This window comes from Rhinolophus sinicus, linkage group LG01, assembly GCF_036562045.2.
Source record: "Rhinolophus sinicus isolate RSC01 linkage group LG01, ASM3656204v1, whole genome shotgun sequence".
Taxonomy (NCBI): domain Eukaryota; kingdom Metazoa; phylum Chordata; class Mammalia; order Chiroptera; family Rhinolophidae; genus Rhinolophus; species Rhinolophus sinicus.
The window spans coordinates 6,428,819-6,447,903 of NC_133751.1; the positions used below are offsets into that span (position 1 = coordinate 6,428,819).

At 45.9% G+C, this 19,085-nt stretch overlaps 1 protein-coding gene across 5 annotated transcripts in view; it reads left to right on the plus strand.

Moving 5' to 3' along the window:
• Nucleotides 1-19,085, plus strand: part of KCNJ6 (potassium inwardly rectifying channel subfamily J member 6) — a 236,916-nt gene that overhangs the window by 66,883 nt on the left and 150,948 nt on the right. For all 5 annotated transcript variants that reach the window (XM_074325378.1, XM_074325384.1, XM_074325373.1 and 2 more), the window contains one exon: nucleotides 4,378-4,429. Coding sequence is in view for 4 of the 5 variants with exons in the window: in XM_074325384.1 (XP_074181485.1) it covers nucleotides 4,405-4,429 (25 nt within the window). In the remaining variant the exon portion in view is untranslated. The remainder of the gene's footprint in view (nucleotides 1-4,377; nucleotides 4,430-19,085) is intronic.

Consider the following 19,085-nt stretch of genomic DNA (forward strand, 5'->3'; position numbering starts at 1 on the left):
CTGATGGTCCGTGCCTAAGGAGTTTGGTATGATTTTAGCAAGACACTTACGATTTTTTTTTCAGTATCTGTGGGCATGTTTTGCTCAAACACATCATCATGATTCCCCCCAGTTTTAAATGTTTCCGTTTTTCTATTAAATGTGTAGAAACACAATTGTAAAAGGAGCGCCTCCTAGGGCAAAAGAACCCAGCTCTTCCAAGAGGCATGCCAAGGTTCTGGAACCTTGGATTGTGGTAGAGGATATTGGAAATGGGGGTGGGGGTATGTGGTCACCAGCTGTTGACACGCATGATGGGTAATACCGTGGGAGATGGGCAGCCTTAGTGGCAGAGACGTCCGGTCTACCATGCACTATCTCACAGCCATTATGGTTGTGTCGATGGGAGCCCCCAGTGAGGCTATTGGGCGGCAAGACGTGGCTTTTCCAGGGGTCCTGGAGTCCCTTATCTCCATAGCAAATTATGGATGTGATACAGGACAAATTTGAGCATCAGCATTTTTGGAAATAAAAGTCAGAAAGATGGTCAGGAAGAATAGTGGTGTCCAGCGGCGTTCTTAGGGATGGATTTGGGGAACAGAAGGAGGAAATGGAAAGTGAAGTATCTAGGGAGAAGGCACAGTGGTTACCAAGGCAGGAAGGCAGCTCTAACTAGAGTGAATGGAGAGCCTTAGAAGCATCTGGCAACCAGGCCTGGCTGAAAGACAAGGGTTGCATGCTCATTTATTAGAGGGGGACTGAAGGATTTTGAGCAGGGGGTGCCTGGGTCAAGTTTGCACTTTAGATGGACTCCCCAGGTATTGTTTCAAGACAAACCCTCAGTGCTGCAGGTGAGACTGGAGGCAGCTGGAAGCCACATTTACAGTCCCTTTAAGAGACAGCAGCCAAGGAAGGTCAGATTTAATACATGAAATATCAGGCGTAAGGAATAAAGAAGAGGCAGCGGTTTCCACGTTTCTAGCTTAGGCATAATGTGGGTGGTAATCCCATAAGCCAAAGACAGAGAGTGGAAAAGAAGCCCAAGTGTGAGGGGCAGGGTGGGGTGGGGAGCCCTGGGGAGGAGGACTGGGGAGTAGAGAGTAGCTTTGACCGTGTTGGTTTGGAACATGCATTGAACATCTGGACGGGACTGTCTAGTAGAAAGTCGGAGTTCGATGGGGAAATCAGAGCGGGATAAATACAGTTGGAAGTCATCAGCCATTTGTGGAAATCAGGGATATTGCTGAGAAGGAGATTGCTTGAACAAAGATACAAAGAAGGCAAACACAGCACCGGGATTGTTGTATAAGGAATCGTGTCTCGATACATTCATGTATGGTGGACCTTGAGGTTTCAGAGCAGTAGAGGTTATTGACAAGGGGAAGAGACCAGCTTGATGTAAATTCCTTTCTTGGCAGCAGAGGTTTTGCCGACTGCATCACTCTGGGTGGACTTGATGAGCTCTAGAAGAATTTCTTCCAGGATAAATATGCTACCATTCTAAGTCCCTGCCCAGGGTTGTAAATCTTATAACTAGTAATTTTACTTTGGAGGAAACCCTTGACTTTAGAAAAAGGAGAATTTGCTTGGGATGGAGAATGGAATGTCAGTGCCTTATGGGGACACATGCCAGGCAAACCTCAACTTTCTGATGATGAGGGAAGGACATAGGAGTTTAAAGACCCATAGAATAACTGAAGTACTTACACAGAAACATATGTCATGATTTCCACCGTAAGTTAAGATATAGATGAGTCAAACTGGGAGAGCTAAATTTAGGATTGTTAAGGGTCCTACCCCATCGATGTCTGAAGTTTCCATTTAACCTCAGAGAAGGGAAAAGGGCTGATGCAGGTCATATTTGATGTCTCCAGAGCTAGGATATCCAACACATCTGAATAGAATAGCTGCAAGGACCACAAAGCAACAAGACTGGGATAAAAAACGATGGCGGGGTCCTTGGTCACAAGAGATAAAGTGGTGACACACAGGTGGACAGGCCAATGTGACAGGGCTTTGTAAGGATAGAATGCCTGGAATCTGGGAGCCTGTGGTTTGGGGAGTCTCACCACTGCGGCCGTCAAAGGAGAGCCAAGGTGAAGAGGTCAGTGATCCAGAGACTGACGGGAGGTACAGAGCCAGATAATGAAGGCAGAACAAGTCACAGACCAGGAAACAGGAGAGAGCGAGTAAGAGGGGCCGAACCCACAGCAGAGGCCTAAGAGGTGAAGAGCAGCATCAACGACAGAGCGGGCAGAGACAGAACGAGTTTCCTACAGGTCAAGGATGAGCTTCACTGAGTTCTCACCACGGAATTGCTTCCATGTGTGAATTGCAAACCACGAGGGTCAACCTGTCTGGGAAGCAGCCTCTGTGCACACTCCGTGGACCAGTGTTGGGGTGACAGCTTCTTCTCTGCCCGTCTTATTTGTCTCTACTGCACGACACTCTTAGCCTCTCCAATAGCCGGGCTATTTCTCTGCATCTCGATTTAAACCACACGGCAGCCTAATATCACAGGTTAAGTGCCACCATGGGTAGGATGGTGGATTATGCTCCCTTAACGCCTCTGTTCTCCAGGGCAATGATTCGTTTAAGTAAGAGGCACTGCCCTGATTTCATTGCTATGAATACAGGGCTTGTGAAAATCAAGCATCTACTTGTGATGCAAAATGCTGTTTGTTGACACGCAAAGTAGACTCTTAGTGGCACTAGAAGGGTGAATAGTGATTTCGGGTACTGTACTTCAGCACCTGAACCATAACACATCAACTCAAGTGCTAGCCAAGCAGCTGTGATGTGCTCGGCATTGTACAACAGCCGTGGCGAAAAATAAGTGCCACCTTTGGCTTCTAAGAACTGAAACTGTTGATGGCAGGGAGATGGAGCATTGCAACAGGACACTAAGAGTCAATGACGTACTGATTACACGTGAAGGAATGGTCTGATTGACCATAAAGAAAAGGTCAGAGAAAGGAAAATGACAGTATGAAATAACAAGATACCACTTTTTGCCTATCAGTTCAGCATGGATTGAGGAGGGATGTGTGCTAATGCCATTGACAAATTCACAGGAATGTGAGGAAACGAACACTTTATACACTATCAGACCCAACCTTCGTGGGGGACAAGCGTCAAAATTCTTAATAGTCATAGTGTTTGAGCTTCCCTTACCCAACCCTAATTATCCTCAGTAGTTAAGGACGAGGACACCAAGAGGCAAGTTCAAGAATGCTCATCACGGCATTTTATAGTCGTGGAACATTGTAAGCAAATTAAATGGAATCTGGTTAAGAAAATTATGGCATAACCCATGACAAATGCTGTGCAATCATTAAAAAATGATGATGCATTCTAAGCTTATTGACATAGAAAGATGGAGGATATGGTATTAAGCGAAAGACCAACTTACAGCATTGTATGTAGCATATGGACATTTATATTTATAGAACTGTGATCATATTTCCATATTTGTATATATTCACAGGTATAGAAAAGGAAATAAAAAGGTGTTCACCAAAATATGATAGTGCTTTCCTCTATGGGTGGTACTAGGAGAGCACTATATTTTCTGATTTATAATTTTTCAATATTTTCTGAGTTTTTAAATATTGAGCATGTATTAGTTTCATAATCAGAAAAAGAAAAAGTCTTCAAAAAAGAAAAATAATAGTGGCCAATAGTTCAGTTGCTGTACATGTCAGAAAATTAAAGAAACATGAGGAAATTGAAGAGAACTTTTCAGTAGAGGTGACCATTATTCTTAATATCCCCAAAGTAATTTTTTAATTAGGACAGATGCAATTTCTGTATGTATCATTCTGGCTCTAAGCTCAGTGGGTTATAACCTATATTCCAGTAGAAACAAAATGTTTTCATCCCCAAATAGATAAGGTTATAAACCCATCAAAAGTGATGACTTTGAAAAGCTTCCAGGACCTCAAAAAAGTAAGACAAAGAAAAATGTATGAACCCTATTTAGCTTTTAGGGAAAAAAGAAGCCAAATGACTTCAAAAATACCAGCTCCAAAAATACCAGAAAAGCTTCAACAGGAGAAAATAGAGAGGAGAGGATTGGCATGTGGATGTCAGAACTCCAGTGTCAAAGAGGTTCTAGAAACTGGTCGTGCGTCACCAATTATATATATCCAAGATCAGTGTGACAGACGCTCATTTCCAAGAGCAGTGCAAGTTTTTTAATGTCCTAGAAAATCTCTTTTCAGTGACTAACTGATCGTATAGCTATAATGTGAGATTTTTTAATTCATTTTATCGTTGGTGACCAAATTTTCACATAGGAAAAAGAAGAGTGAGAGCTAGAGCTGTAAGAGACCCATTGTGTTCATTCATAGCTAAGATGTGCCTTCTACATAAATCGTCTTTTCTTCTCACCCCCAGGAAAAGCACAAAGAAGAAACTACAAGAATGGCCAAGTTGACAGAATCCATGAGTGAGTAACTTGAAATTTATTCTTTGCTTTTGGTTTGGAATGGAAAACCACACAGTCTTGCAAAAACCACATCCCTTGCGATTATGTGTTTTCCGCTTTCGATAGCTAAAGTCTATTTGACACATATCTACTATGTTGATGTTACATCATGTGTTGTTCAAAATCCATCTTGCATGAGGTTAAGTTCTGCGCTGAAATTGTTGCTGAATGCATGGAGCTGAAAATCAAAATGGATTTTATTTGTAGCACTGCACTGGGGATCAAGATCCACAATTATTTCAACTTGATTTTTAGGAGCTTTAGTCCAAGTCAGCTGAAGGTTTATGCGTAGATACTGCATCGGCTGGATAATCTAAAGAGAAGAAAGAATGGTTTGATTGTTAAACCTTTCAGGTGTAGTTCAGAAACTTCAGACAGAACTGTTAAAAAATGGAGTGCTTGAGATATAAATAGCTTGCAATGATTTAGGTTCGGAATAGATGAGTGGTGTAATGCTCTAAGCTCTTAAGCTACACAAACAGAATATACATTTTTAAGAAGTAGAGTTAATTAAAATAAATCCTCCAGCAAAATGAGAAATGCAATTTCTTTGTTGAAGTTTAAATATTAAAGACCAAGTGGATCTGAAATAAACAGACAATGCAGGGTTCGTTCCCTTTGAAAATATGCATTGTTCCTGGCGATAGATTTCATATCTAAAGTAACAAGGGACGCTTACAAACACTTCTCCATTATCATTAGGGCCATGCACACCTAACTAAATTTGGTCTACAAAATTCACCATTAATCTCGCCCACATTTATTGGCCCCTGCTTCCCTTCCACTATTCCTCAAATCATGAAACTATTGAAATACAAGTGTTCTTTTGTAGCATCGTTGATGAACACTTACCCCAAAGGTCTGCCATCCAGCCCAAGAAAAGATACTGTTAAAAAGTTATTTGCATTGCGTTTCTTTAATTCCTGATCCAAAACCCCTGCCTAATTTCATTGCCTTGCATGCATACTAACTTCACCACGTCAACTCTGCCTCACGGGGAGTAGGAACAACTACCCTGCCGTCCTCACCACCTCCCTTCCGTTCGCATTTCTGTACCACCCCTGCCCTGTGTCCGCCCTGCCCTTCTTCCTCCCTCTAGTCTTGCAGACTGAAAAGTGTTCAAAGAACTTGCCACTTGGTTTGAGGGACCCCGGACTGGTTCTCTGTAAGGAAAAGCATCTGAAAGTCACGGGATGTTCTCTCCTCAGACCTGAATGAAATACGTAGTGAGGTTGCCAGTATCATCACAGAGCAGACGAGGTTGTGTTGGCAAAATATGGAGTGGGATTATGAAGTGTTTGAGGTGTAACTAGCTTGTAATGATTTAGGTTTGGAATAGGTTTGTGGACAACACCAAATAATCCACAGCATGTTAGCAGGCACAGGTCTAATCTTTTAAGTCCAAAGTCACCAGCACAAAAGACCCACAGATTCTCTGAACGGTAGAAAAAGTCATAGCTTGGAACCTAGCATCACTGTCAACAAACGGAGTCTTTAGTGTATATGCCAATTAAACTAGGTGGTGTCACACATTGGTTATGATGCTAATGGTTTTTAAGATGAGGCCCTTGTTAGAAATTGGTATTCTAGTTCAGTGAGTTTTATTATTATTTTTTTTTACTCATCTAACTGAATTGTAAAACATTAAGAGTACCGTAAGAGATCTACTGGTCAATACTGTCGTGGTCACTTGCAGGTCGTGAAAGAATTCACAAGGCACAAAGGGGTAGAAGTCAGAAAATTTATTTAAGAAGGAAAATTCTGGCGAAGACGTTGCCAGGGGCAGAATCTAGAGTAGACAACTGCGCTGAGTGTGTCTGTTTAGGTGGTGTTTTATACTTTTCTAAACAGGATGTAACTTGCTTCAGCCTGTAGGGGAATCTTCCATTGTGGTCAGCTTTGTCCATTGGGGTGAAGGAGGGTGTGATTAAGCTTGCTATCACAACCTTTTCAGATGTTGTGTAAACTTAATTTGGAGCCAGAAGCCTCCCCCCGAAGCTAAATGGCTGCCCCTGGGCCTGTTCCTGTTTACCCTAACCTGTCTTATCAAATACTTCCCATGAAGGTATCTTAATTTTTTTATCTCTATTGGGTCCAAATGCATTTATATAAGAGCCCCTCACTTGGACCACTGATTTGTTGGTTTTAAGTTTCAGGTTTGCCTCTGCAATAATTGTAATGACTTTGATCTATGAATCCACTGGCTTAACAGAATTCTGTCCAAGTTGAATTTCAAACCCTTGAGTAGATGAAAGGGCATGGTCATTCCATTAATTCTCTTTGTCTTTATGAAAAAAATCCCATAGATATGTTCAATGCACAAGGAAATTTAAAATTTGAGAACAGACCTTGGAATCACACCCAGCATTCCAGTTCACTGATCCTTACAAAGATAAAACATACTATAAAATGTATAAGACAAGCTGTAACTCTTCTAGATGCTCACTGTGAAAGTTAGTCAACCAGTCAATACTAGTAAATATTTCATCAAAGTTAAACTCATGAATAATGTCATATACAATGATACATTTATTCTACATAGGAAATCTACAGGGAAATAAATACATAATTATGTAGGGAGATGCTATCAGTAGGCTAAGCAATGGATTAATATATAATTACTACATGGTAAATTTGATGGGAACATCAAATGCACAGCCACCAGAGCAAAGGGATATAAACAGAACCATGAATGCCCAGGACACAAGGCACTGGATGCTTTTCCAGAGCCAGAAAACACTGTGCTTCTTACCCTGCCAAGCGAAACCCATCTGGTTCCTAGATCTCTATGCTTAACAAGAACTGAAGAGAGAGTCTTCTCCTGTTGCCACAGGGGTCCACCTGTTATCCATGGCTGTGCTGGTACCATAACTGGGATGGAGTATCCTCTTGGGCCTCTAGAGCAGGAGTGGGGAGTGTTTCTTGCTATCATGTGCCATTAATCAACTTTAGTCATTTTTTAAAAGGGCAAGCAAGAGACATAAAAATATTAGCAGGCTTTTAAATGTTTAATTAAAAGCAACTTATTTAATGAATACAAGGTAATATTTCAAAATATTTTTATGTCATATTGTTGAAATGAGGAGGGAGCATGATAAGGAAGGAAAAAGAGAAAGAACAAAAAAACAAAGGAAGAAGAAAGAGACAGCAAAATTACACATGAGAAAACACATAGGAAAAAACTATATCTATATATCTATATCTGTATATGTCTATATCTATCTATATCTAGCTTGTATCTATATATCTACATCTATATCTATATGCGTACACATATACATATATACATATATATATAAACATATACTGAGGGTGCCAAAAAAATGTATATACATTTTAAGAAAGGAAAAAACTGTATTAAAATTATGCTGATGGTAACCACTTTGGGCACCTCTTGTAATTGCAGAAGTCAAACATGACTTGTATTCATCTTTTGTTATTGGTATATATTGAGTATTACAATTTTAATGCAGGTTTTTTTTCATTTCTTAAAATGTGTATACATTTTTTGGCACCCTCTGTGTATATATACATATATATACACATACATACAGAGGATGCCAAATATATACATAGATATAGATATAGATATAGATATAGATATAGATATATGAGCTATTGAGGAGGAAAGAGACAAAATCACAAGGAGAAAAGAGAAGACAAGGCCACAAAAGGGTAGGAGGCAAAGGGAAGTACTGACAGAGAGAGGTGCAGTGAGGTCTAAAATTAGTCAGCTACACTCCCATTAACCAGCGGTGGATTTTCAAACTTCCCAAGGCCACTGATTACTGACCACTGCCCTTTGACATGTGAATCTCTGTTTGCATCTTGGAAATGGCTACTTTCCTACTTAGACCCCCAGAAGGCCTGTTCCAAATGGTGCAGCCCAAAGCCCCACAATGGAAGTAATTCCTGCGAGCTTGCCCGCCAGGAAGCAGCACTTTGTTACCTCTGACACTGACTGAAATTGAACTGAAAGCCTGACCAAGTGGACACTCCCAGTCCTGTCCAGAAATAGGCAGATGGTGACCCAATCCAGGAGACCAAATCCTGCACTGTGGAGCCATTAGAGGTGCCATGGGAGTGTCCAGGCTCTGTCCTGGGTGCTGAAATCTGAGTCAGACAGTGACAAATGGAGGTTGTCCAGAGGCATGCCAGTAGCCTGAGGCCTCTGAGACTGTGGTCTGTACAGAGCCCCTTTGTAGGCTGTTCTTACACAAATTTCTGTAATAATTCACTTCATGGTAATGGCGTGCTGATGTATCACAACCCACCTCCACCCCACACACACAAACACCTAGAGCTCCCGGAATGTGTCAAATACAGCAAAGGAAGTCTCACCGTGGGTCCATTAACAATGTAGATTATAATCGAACATCTGGTCTTGTGCGAGGTTCCACGGCTGGGGCAGGTAGGGAAGCATGGCCCCGAGGCCTTCTCCAAGCTGCAGGGCCCCTTTCAGAGCCCGTGACCCAGTGTTCTCCTGCCATTCCTGGAGCCGCTCTTCCACTTCCTGTCTGCATCAGTCGTGTCTCTGCAGTGAATCTGAGAGCACGGTGACCACCAGAGGGCCGTGAGGCTAGCTGGGGCTCCCTCTGCATCTCGGCCAGAGGAGTTGACTTCCCACTGCTTTCTGTGGCCATCTGCCCAGCCTCTCTCGGGCATGCATGCCCCAAGGGTTTCCTTTGCCAGCCAGAGTACCTACCCTTTCCGGTCTTCCTCACAAGTCACTCTAACCAGGCCGCCCCCTCCTGCGTGGTCCACCTTGATACCACAACTGTGCACATCTGAACAGGACAGAGAAGAGTTACTCAGCATCATTTCTGAATAAACAGTAAGTGGCCGCTGTGCCCTGAGAAGCTGCAGGATGGTTGGTTCTTCCCAAGCCAGGGCAGAGGAACTGGGGGTGGTTCCTTCCCCTGCCCAGAGCACAGGGCCTGCGTCAGGAGGGGCTTAGAGGGCTTGGCTGTCTGCTTTGCCATAGAGGGAATTCCTCCTCCTCTTATTAAAGAAATGGCTCAAATTTAGCCTAGACTTGAAATTTTCTAGTGTCAAGTGAAATGAAGAGTGAGAACCAATTATAATTACCACACATTAAATTATCTCTATTAAAGTACAGAGGGTTGTTTTTTTTTAATCATTCATTCCCTCCTTATGGAGTAGCTATTATAACTCTGGCATCGTGTTAAGGCAGGCAAAGGTAAGAACATGGGGCCCCTGCCCACACAGTGTGCAGCATTTTGGGGTGAAGGAGACAGGAGACTCCCAGTCCCAGGACAGAGAAATGCACTCTTGCAGTGGCCGCCTGTGGGGGGCGCAGCAAGCCTCTCCTTCCAGCCCATGTGCATCATAAAGGTGGGAATGTGAGTGCCAGCACCCAGGACCCAGGACCCAGGACACAGCACTGGGAAGAACATGGTGAACCAAGGAAAGAGTAAAACTTTGATATGGCAGCAGCAAGGAGCTGGGGCAGTGAGGCAGCCAAAGGCTGAGTACATAGGCAAGAGTCAGATCATGAAATACTAGTGTGGTGCTTGGGTTTTCCTCTGGGTGATGGGGCAGCACTTTAGGTCTTTAAGCAGGTCGGCATTTTAGATCAATGGCACGAAGGCCTCGTGGGGTGGATTTCAGGCTGGGGCAAATGTAGGAGCTGGTGTAGCAGGAGCTGAGAGCCTCTGAGAGCCAGAGGAGGGTGCATCTGACACACGTGAAAGAGGGTGGTGACCCATGGGATGTGGTAGAGAGGAAAAGGAAGGGCGTGGGGACACTGCCCACGCTTGGAACTTAGGGGACGGGACTGGCTGAAGCATCCATGAGCCCCCACAGCTGGAAACACAAGAGAAGGTGTGATGTGAGGAGCTGATACAATGGGTTCAAGTGTGAGGGCGCTGAGTTGAGGACATGCACATGGTAGGGGACAGGCTTCGCTGTTTGGAGTCACTGCTAGTACACCACCAGAGTGCCTCAGGAAAGAGTCCCCCAGGCTTGAGGGTGCAAATGGGGCAGCTGTGAGTATACCAGAAGGGAGAGGTTGGGTCATGCTGCAGTCACAATAAAATAGGTATCTCTGTGGCTTGGCGTGTGCACACACATGCACATACACACACGTACACATGCACACACGTTCATACACATGCACACTCCTGCATATGTACACACACACAACGCGTGCACATACATGCACTGACATATTTATTTCTCCTTTATGTTACTTGTCCATCCTGGTCAGCCATGCACTTGGCACGTCAGGACCTCCCAGGGCCCCAGCGGGCAGAGGCTCCCTCTCCACCTGTGTCTTCACATTCACTGCCATGGGGCACAGAAAACGTGGCATATTGACACTGCACCTTAAAATTCCACCCACAAGGGACCCACGTCACTTCTGCTCTCATTGTATTAGCCAGAGTCAGCAGCCACATCTAACCTACAAGGGGAAAGGAGTACAATTCCATTCGTTCTTGGAAGGCGGACGTAGGCCAGCTCCCACCAGAAGGCAGGGGGCATTAACTGTATGATGGAAATGCCGAGAAGCCAGAGTGGAGTTCAGGGACACCATGCTCTTGTTGGCAATGGCAGGGGACCACCACCACCCCTAGGTCAGGGGGTGGAGGGGGATAACAGCTTGGAGCCACATTGGAATGTGACTGCTGTGGGAGATTCCTCCTGAGGCTAAGAAGAGGGAGAGAAATACTTTGGCTTCTCCGCTTTCTCCTGCCTCCAGGCTCCCCAGTGGAGCCTCCTTTGTGTCAGCCCATCTAGAACTCAGCTGACGGGGAGCCCCTGTGATAAAGAACTGAGAGGGGAAGGGGGTGGGCGTCTGAGGACTCAGGACAGGCAGGGTGGGTGCAGGGAACACCAGAATAGTCCGCCAGAGGGCAAACTGCCCCTGTGGTTCCAGAACTACCCCTCTAAGAAGAGGAAGCTCAGGTTGGAACAACCAAGACCAGGAGCCCGGGAAAGCAGGAATCAGAATTCTCCCCCGGAGCCATTCATCCCAGTGTTAGGTCTCCTTACAATGGCAGCATGACTCCCTGAGTGTTAAACCCCCGGGGCCTGTCCTGCTTGCTGGGATACCGTAAGCTCCTCATTCCCACAGGAAAAGTGCCCACCCACCCTCTCAAACACACTGTTGCCAGCGCCCCAGCCGGGGACCTCTTGGGCAGGGCGCAGGATTTTTACGCGGCGTAGCAGTTTTGCCTCCCCCTCCACCATAGGAAAAGGTAGTGGCCTCAGGTCCAAGCAAGGTGGCACCCAGACTTTGTTCCTGACTGGAAACAGAGCCTGCAGCTGGACTGAGAGCTAAGGACGGTGGAGGATTTCCAGCAGGGCAGAACTCTTCTTCATGCGCAGTCGTCAGGGCACGAAATAACACGTTCTCTTCAGGAACTAAAGCTACATCAGGCCCACGAGACGGTGCTTTTTAAACAAGTACCTTCTCCCCACCAATAAAACTCCGACACTTTAAATATCGAAATGGCTCAGGCTCACTCACGCTCACATAGGTAGTTGCAGCATCACTTAAAAGGAACACGACTTAAAGCCAAATGCATCGCTCTTGAGTACCCAGTTCCTGCCGGGACACAGTGTAAGTTGTCGCTTCGTTACTTCTCATTACCTGGATGAGCTCCTCAGGGCCGGCCGCCCAGGGAAGTATTGCTACATCTCATACCGGGGCAAAAGGTCCCTCTCAAGGGGCGGTTTCAGGTCTTCTTAACCCCCCAGGACCCTGTCACTCACTGTCAGCTCTCCCTGGCAGTGTGCCTTCCACCCTTGGCTGTCTCATCCTCTCTCCATTTGCCTCTCTTCTCATTTGCCTTCCTTCTCAGTGCAGGGCATGTGTCACTGTGGCCACCAGTATCTCTTCAAGACTCTCTTTTGATAGTTTCCCACCTTCCCTCGCTGCACACCTCCCAGCCTCCTTTGTGGACCGGGTACCAGCCTGGGACGGGGAGCCCCTCCTGCAGGTGAGCTGAGGCAGGTGAGCTGCAGGGCTGGGCGCCGCCAGCCCAGGTACTGATAGAAGCAGCCCTTCCTTTACCCAGCAGTTCTGCCAGGTGCCTGTGGAGTGGGTTCTGGAAGCCCAACCTGGAAGCTGGTTCTCTCTTCTCCCACGAGTCTGGGAGTCATATCTCTCAATCATCTCGCCCACTCTCACTCATCAGACTGGCTCTGTCCTCTTGACTCAGCCGTGACAGACAGGCTCCGCTCTGTGTGTTCATTCCTGGGTTACCTGCAGGATGAGGGGAGGATGGCGCCAGAGTGGATGCCAGGAGCAGCCAGCTTGCAGGAGAGGAGAAGCAGAATGCAGACCTAGGCAGAAGATGGTTCTGCACCTTTGGTATCATTTCCGTCCCACATTAGGCAGACCAGCGTGCTTTGGTCCAAAGCAGAAGAGAGCCAGCAGCCACTTTCCTATCTGCGCTTCTCTAAAAAGCTGTTATTTGTTCACCAGGAGGCACGTGCTTATCCTTACTGGAAGACATCTTTCAATTTCAAGGATAGTTACTTCCTGGCTGAGATTATGGGCGTGTTCCGTTGGAATCTGAGATCCTAGCTCTGAGGCCAGAGGGCCTGAAATGGGCTGTAACCTCCATGGAAGTCAGCGTCACATCTCTGCTCCCTTTCATGTCCCTCAAGGTGGGGACTTGCCCATGCTTCTGTCAGTTCCACCTGCTGCCCCCCCCCACACACACACACACTGCCAAGACCCCACCCCGTAATGGCCAGCTCCAAATAAGAATGTAATTTCCTCCTTCCTATTTCCAGGGCGTGTAGTTTAAAGGATTTTACTGGTAGAAATCCATAGCCATGCTCAAAGCGGCAAAATAAGTGAATAAATTTCAGCTTAGGCTGCCTGACATTTGTATAAGTTATTACTGGTCTTCGGGCACGTGGGAATGGCACTAGGTCGGTTTTCTCAAACTCATTTCCCTTCCTTCTAAGATCTTGGCGGTGACTTTGACCCCCCCCACACACACACACACACACCTTCTAATGAATGACCCTGACTCAGTCGGTCGGGAAGAAACTCATCTCTGACACTAGGAAGATCTAATCAGGATTTCTCAACGTGGGCACCGTTGACATTTGGAGCTGGCTGATTCTTCTTTGGGAAGTTTTGTGCGTTGCGGGATATTTAATGGTACCCTTGATCTCAGCTCGCTAGACGGCCAGTAGCACCTTTCTCCGGTTGTGACAACCAAAGGTCTTCAGACATTACTAACTTTGCCCTGGGGCAAAGTCAGCCCCTGTTGAGAGGTTGGGAATGACCGCTGTAGATAAAACCAGGCAGGAGATGCAAGGCCAAGCGATGCCAGTCCTTCCTTCTTCTGCAGCAGTGGTGGGTGGGACGTGCTAGTAGGTCTCCGCCCTGCCCCAGGCTTCGGTCTCCAATGTCAGTCCATATTACAACCTCCACCTCTACTTGCTTAATGCAGGAAGGATCAACCTGAACCACTCTGGAGGCCACCAAGCGAGTCCATCTGCTTTGGCCACCGGACTCTGGGGACAACAAAACCATCGGTGTTTCTATTTGATTGGTGATGCAATTGAAGCTCAAAAAGATGAAGTGATTTTTTTCAATGTGATAATGATTAAGACGGGAGTTGGAAATCCCACAGTCCTCAGGACTGGCGGAAACAGTGAAGGTGGAACGTAGGTGGGGAGAGGAGGCAGAGACCCCGATTTTCCTGGAAGCTAGCAGGAGTGTCACTCTTTACAAAACAACAGTTTTTAGGACCAAATACATTTGGCTCTCTCGATAATAATTTTTCTCGCTCTATTGCTATTTTGAGCTATCGATGGTATGAATCCCAGATGTGGGGTAGCCGAGTCCTATTGGACCTTCTTCACTGGTTTCCATTTGGCCCAATCTCAAGGGGCGCTGGTGACATCGGCATTTCGCTGGGGTGTCTTCCTCCCTCATTTTCTTCCCCCTTTTCAGAAGGTAATCGCACACAAAGCAGATGTGCAAGGCATGAGTCTCCATGCTACCAGCCCAGCTTGGCAACTCGGAGACAGCAGACTGAGCCAGGCTGCCACCACCATCGGCTGTGAGTGGCTGTGAGCTCTCCAAAATCTCCATCACACCACCAACCCCACACACACCCCAACAGCAGGTCATGCTTCTCAGGCCCACTTTGCCAAGCCAACGGCGGGCTCAGGTGACACCCATGGCCATGCAGGAGCCACTGCCCCCTCGCAAGACCCCTGTGCAGAGAGAGCCACCTCTCCAAGCTGGGGCCCTGCTCCCAAAAGGAATGTAAAACACGCCGCCCTCAACTGCCTTTGCTCCAGCCCAAAGTAAGAAAGTAAACAAATACATTTTTAAACTCTTTTGCCTCACACTTCCTCCACTCCCCTGCCTCCCACCAACTGCCACCCCATCTCGCTGTCCTTCCCCTCCCTCCTCCCACATGCTGCCACCTGGCTCTGAGAGCCTGCTCCACCCTCCCACCACCTGCCACCCTTTCCATGATCCCTCCCCTCCCGCCTCCCACGGCAGGCTCCATTCCTCCCCCTCCTCACATCAGCTGCCAGACCCCCTTCTCCATGCTTCTGGGTAGAAAGACGGAGGGGGGATGAGAGGATGTGCTACCCCCTCTGCCTTTCTTCCCAGAGGCGGGGAAGGTCCAGTGCAGGCTGGGGGGCTGGCATTTGGGGTCTCAAGCTTTCTCCTCGGCCCTCGGGTTGCAGAAAGAAGGGTCCCCTGTGCAGAGGCATGGCAGTGAAAAAGGCTGGACAGTGGAGGACAGATGGCCAACTGGGCAAGCAAGTGTGGCCAGCCCAGAGCAGGGGCCTGTGCCGTATATGTGGTTAGGAAGCGCTGAGCCTAAGATAACACCCTGGAGATGTGACTGAGCAGATGGTCAGAGGGAGCGGCAGAGAACACTGGATCCCAAAGGCTCGAGCTCCTGCTCCCGAGCTCCCCGGAGCTCAGCCACAGGGCTGGGGAAGGGACCCTCCCACACCAGGCACACAGGCGGGTTCTCAGGCCTGGGCTGATGTGAACCCATGGGTGGAGGGATTTGCGTTTTCCCTGGAGCAGCTCTCTTTGCCTCATTTATATTCCCAGCGAAAGAGAACAGATCCCTTCAGGGAATTAGCGTCAATGATCTGTCACCCACTTGTTCCCTGGCTCAGGGCTGCTGTGCCCTCCCACTCCCACCCTGCTCTTCCTCCTGGCGACAGGTGTGTGAGCTGTGACAGCAGCTCCCTGTGCCTCCCTGCATTTGTTTGGGGCAGGGGAGAGGCAGAGAGGGGCAGCCCCTGGTTTCTGGGAAGGTCATAACTGGGAAAGGTGCTGTCACCTGGAGGGACAGTCACTCCCCAGACTTGACCGATCTTGGCTTCGCCAGGGGAACAAGCTGAGGGGAGATATTCGCAGTAAAAACGTTGCTGCCTACATTTCTTGTGTGCTTTTCTGCTTTGATTTACTCTCCCTCACAAGATATTAATTTTAGGCTCAAGGGCGTTAGAAGGCGGAGGCATCTTGGTGTTTAAATATTGACTCAGAGGAGGGCTGTGTGGCCCACAAATGCATTCACAGAGGTTTCCACACACTTAGCAGAACATCCCTGATGAGTGTGGCAGGTGTAGTGTGACGTGCAAGTCAGTGTGACCTTCCGAGGCAGAGCTGGGTCTGCCTGCCGCTCAGCCACCTCCTAGCTAGGAGCCCGCCTGCAAGGGACTTAACCCTTCTTCTCTGAGTTCCTACAACTGAGCATAACAACTACCTGGCTGTGTTTCAATAATGTACGTGAAGCTAATGTGTATGTGTATACGAGCTAATCGGTGTATTTATGTACGCAAATATACGTAAATAATTGCGCTTAAATATGTGCATACATGTGTAAGCTAATAGGTACATTGAAAGCTAATATATGTACAGAGGGTGCCAAAAAAATGTATACGCATTTTAAGAAAAGAAAAAACTGTATTAAAATTGTAATACTATATACCAATAACAAAAGATGAATACAAGTCACGTTTGACGTCTGCAATTACAAGAGGTGCTCCAAGTGGTTCCCATCAGCGTCCAGACACTTCTGATGACGGCGAGCTGCTGCTTGGGCAACGCTGACCCATGTTCACTTGTACTGCTGCACAAGCCATTCCACTTTCTTCCCAAAGTGCCAACAGTGTAGCCGGTTTCCTCCGGTACCCCGCATCCTTTAAGGTCCCCCATAGATAGAAGTCAAGGGATGTTAAGTCAGAATATTCCTGAATTTCAAATACCACTTCAAAACGGTCTCGTGCTCCTCGAACAACAACCGTGCGCTTTTGCCATTTTGTTTGACTGTCCTGCCTGTCGCTTGGTGACACTAGCTTCCATTTGATTAACGCCATCTTTTGAGCGAACATCATACTCCACGTTGCTACTGTAATTCAATTCAACTTCGAAAAGTAACACATAGATAACATCTCTTAAAATGTGTATACATTTTTTGGCACCCCCGGTATAGCGAATATATATTCACATATTGAAAGCGAATATATTTTAAATGCATGATAACCAAAAATAAAAGGCCTTTCAAAGTGAGAGGTAACGAGCATTTATTTGAGGTCAATGAGAACAGCTATTTGGGAATCATTAATTCAGACAGAAGCCCAAGTACTGTTCCGATTTGGAGACAAAGGCCATGAGTTGTTATGAGAAGGGCAGGGGAACGATTCCATCAATAGAAGGAAGGCCTTGCTCTCAGGGCAGGTGACGTAACAGAGTGATGCCAATTCTAAACCCTGTTCTTAATGTTCAGGCCCATAGTCATCAGTCCAGTAATCACAATCGTTATCTTTGCAAACAGTTCTTTGGGACGCACGGTTGCTTAGGCCCAGTGCAAAGGTCATTTTGCACTGTTCTCACATTCTAAGGTTTGAGGCATGAGACGTGCAAGGCGCTTCCTCTGGGATGGCAGCTCCACTCCATTTTAAAGTGGCTCCGTTTACGTTCTTTTATTTGGACGTGCATATAAAGCACTTAGAATAGCAATGGTCCCACATCGGGTGCTCAAAAACAAAAATGAAAGTAATTATTCCTGTACCTCATTTTACTTACTATTCTCAAGCCCGTTATAAGGATATTGATATTGTCAAGTTTTGTCACTTTGTACTATATTCAACTCTTAAAGAGCCAACGGTCATGGCATGGCTCTAGGATTTTATAAGTTGGCATCGTGTACTAAAAAATTATTTTGACCAATTTCTGCTACTTTGGGAATTTCAATATGTAGTGTTTGTTACCAGTAGTACCTTTATTCTGGCAGGTAATACTGTACCTAACACTTGCATTTTCATTGTCGCCAGAGTCGACTTATGGGTTTCATTGCTAAATAGCAGTAATCCTTTTAACTCAGTATACACATGCTTCCCTCCCAATATCATGTGTTCTCCCTTGGAACGGAGGTAATATCGGTGGTGTTTGCTCCCTGGACTCACACAGGCTAATAGCTCATAGAATCAAGAGAAATCAGCCTCGTTTCTGACTTCCTGACATCAAACCCAAACCAAACATCATTCCCTGCTTGGTATCTAGGGATTTTTTTTCTCAGTTGATATTTATTTAACTCGGATTATGGCTCTTGCACTCACCTAGGAATAACTTTCCAATGAAATCAAAGGAAAGAACCCAATGGTCAGTGTGCCCCGACTCCGAAATAATCCCCTTCCCCAAATCATTTTCTCCTCCAAGTTGCTGAGTCTGTAACCCACAGGGACACGCTTTTGCAGTCCTTTCTCCAACACACATTCTCAATAAGAACTCTCTCAGTAAGATAATAGATAAAAAGAAGTAAGTCTGGATTTTTTTTTTTTTAAATCCAGGATGCTCTCCTCCTGTGTCTGATTCATATTCTCATTCTGTATCTTTAATAAAAGGAAAGGTGCCAGACTTATCTCTGAGACTCCCATGGAAAAGGTTTTCTTACCATTTTCTCCCACCATACTTTTACATGTTACTCCAGGGCTATCATGGAAGGAAGAAATAATTTTTTGAGTAAATCTAGAATTGTGTTCCTCAAAAATTATTTTACATGATTCTTCCCTGTATCCTCCTAAAAAAAAATAAATAATATCAGAATTATTTTTTCTAAATCCAGGGTGAATCCATCACATATAATTAACTAAGTAACCAGTAAGTACTTCCCAGCTGGCACTGCGAGTGTGTGTGGGAGGGGAGGTAAGTTATATAACAAGAGCTGTGCCCTCCCGGCTGATATAAATGGTTCAACACTACTTTGGACAACACAGCAAGAGCTCTTGTCTTGTCATAGGAAGTAGGTGATAAATTCTACAGGAGGAGGGTGCACCTGCAGATCTCACTTTTTTTTTTAACCAAGACACAAAATCAGATGGAGTTCATCTCATGACAACCCATTTCCCAGTGGAAACTCAAGATTATGTAGTAATTCACCTCCCTGTCTTTCTTTCCTTATTGGAAAGACAACAAGATCATTACAGGGATAACCTTGAATCTGCTTGTTGTAAAACAAAAAAGTAACCATTTGCACATTTCTGAATTTGATTATGATTTATCCTGGCATATCTCAACATCGAAGCCAAGATTTGAAAAGGGAGAAACTCTTTCTTGAGAGACCCAGGAAGGCTTCTGGAAAGCGGG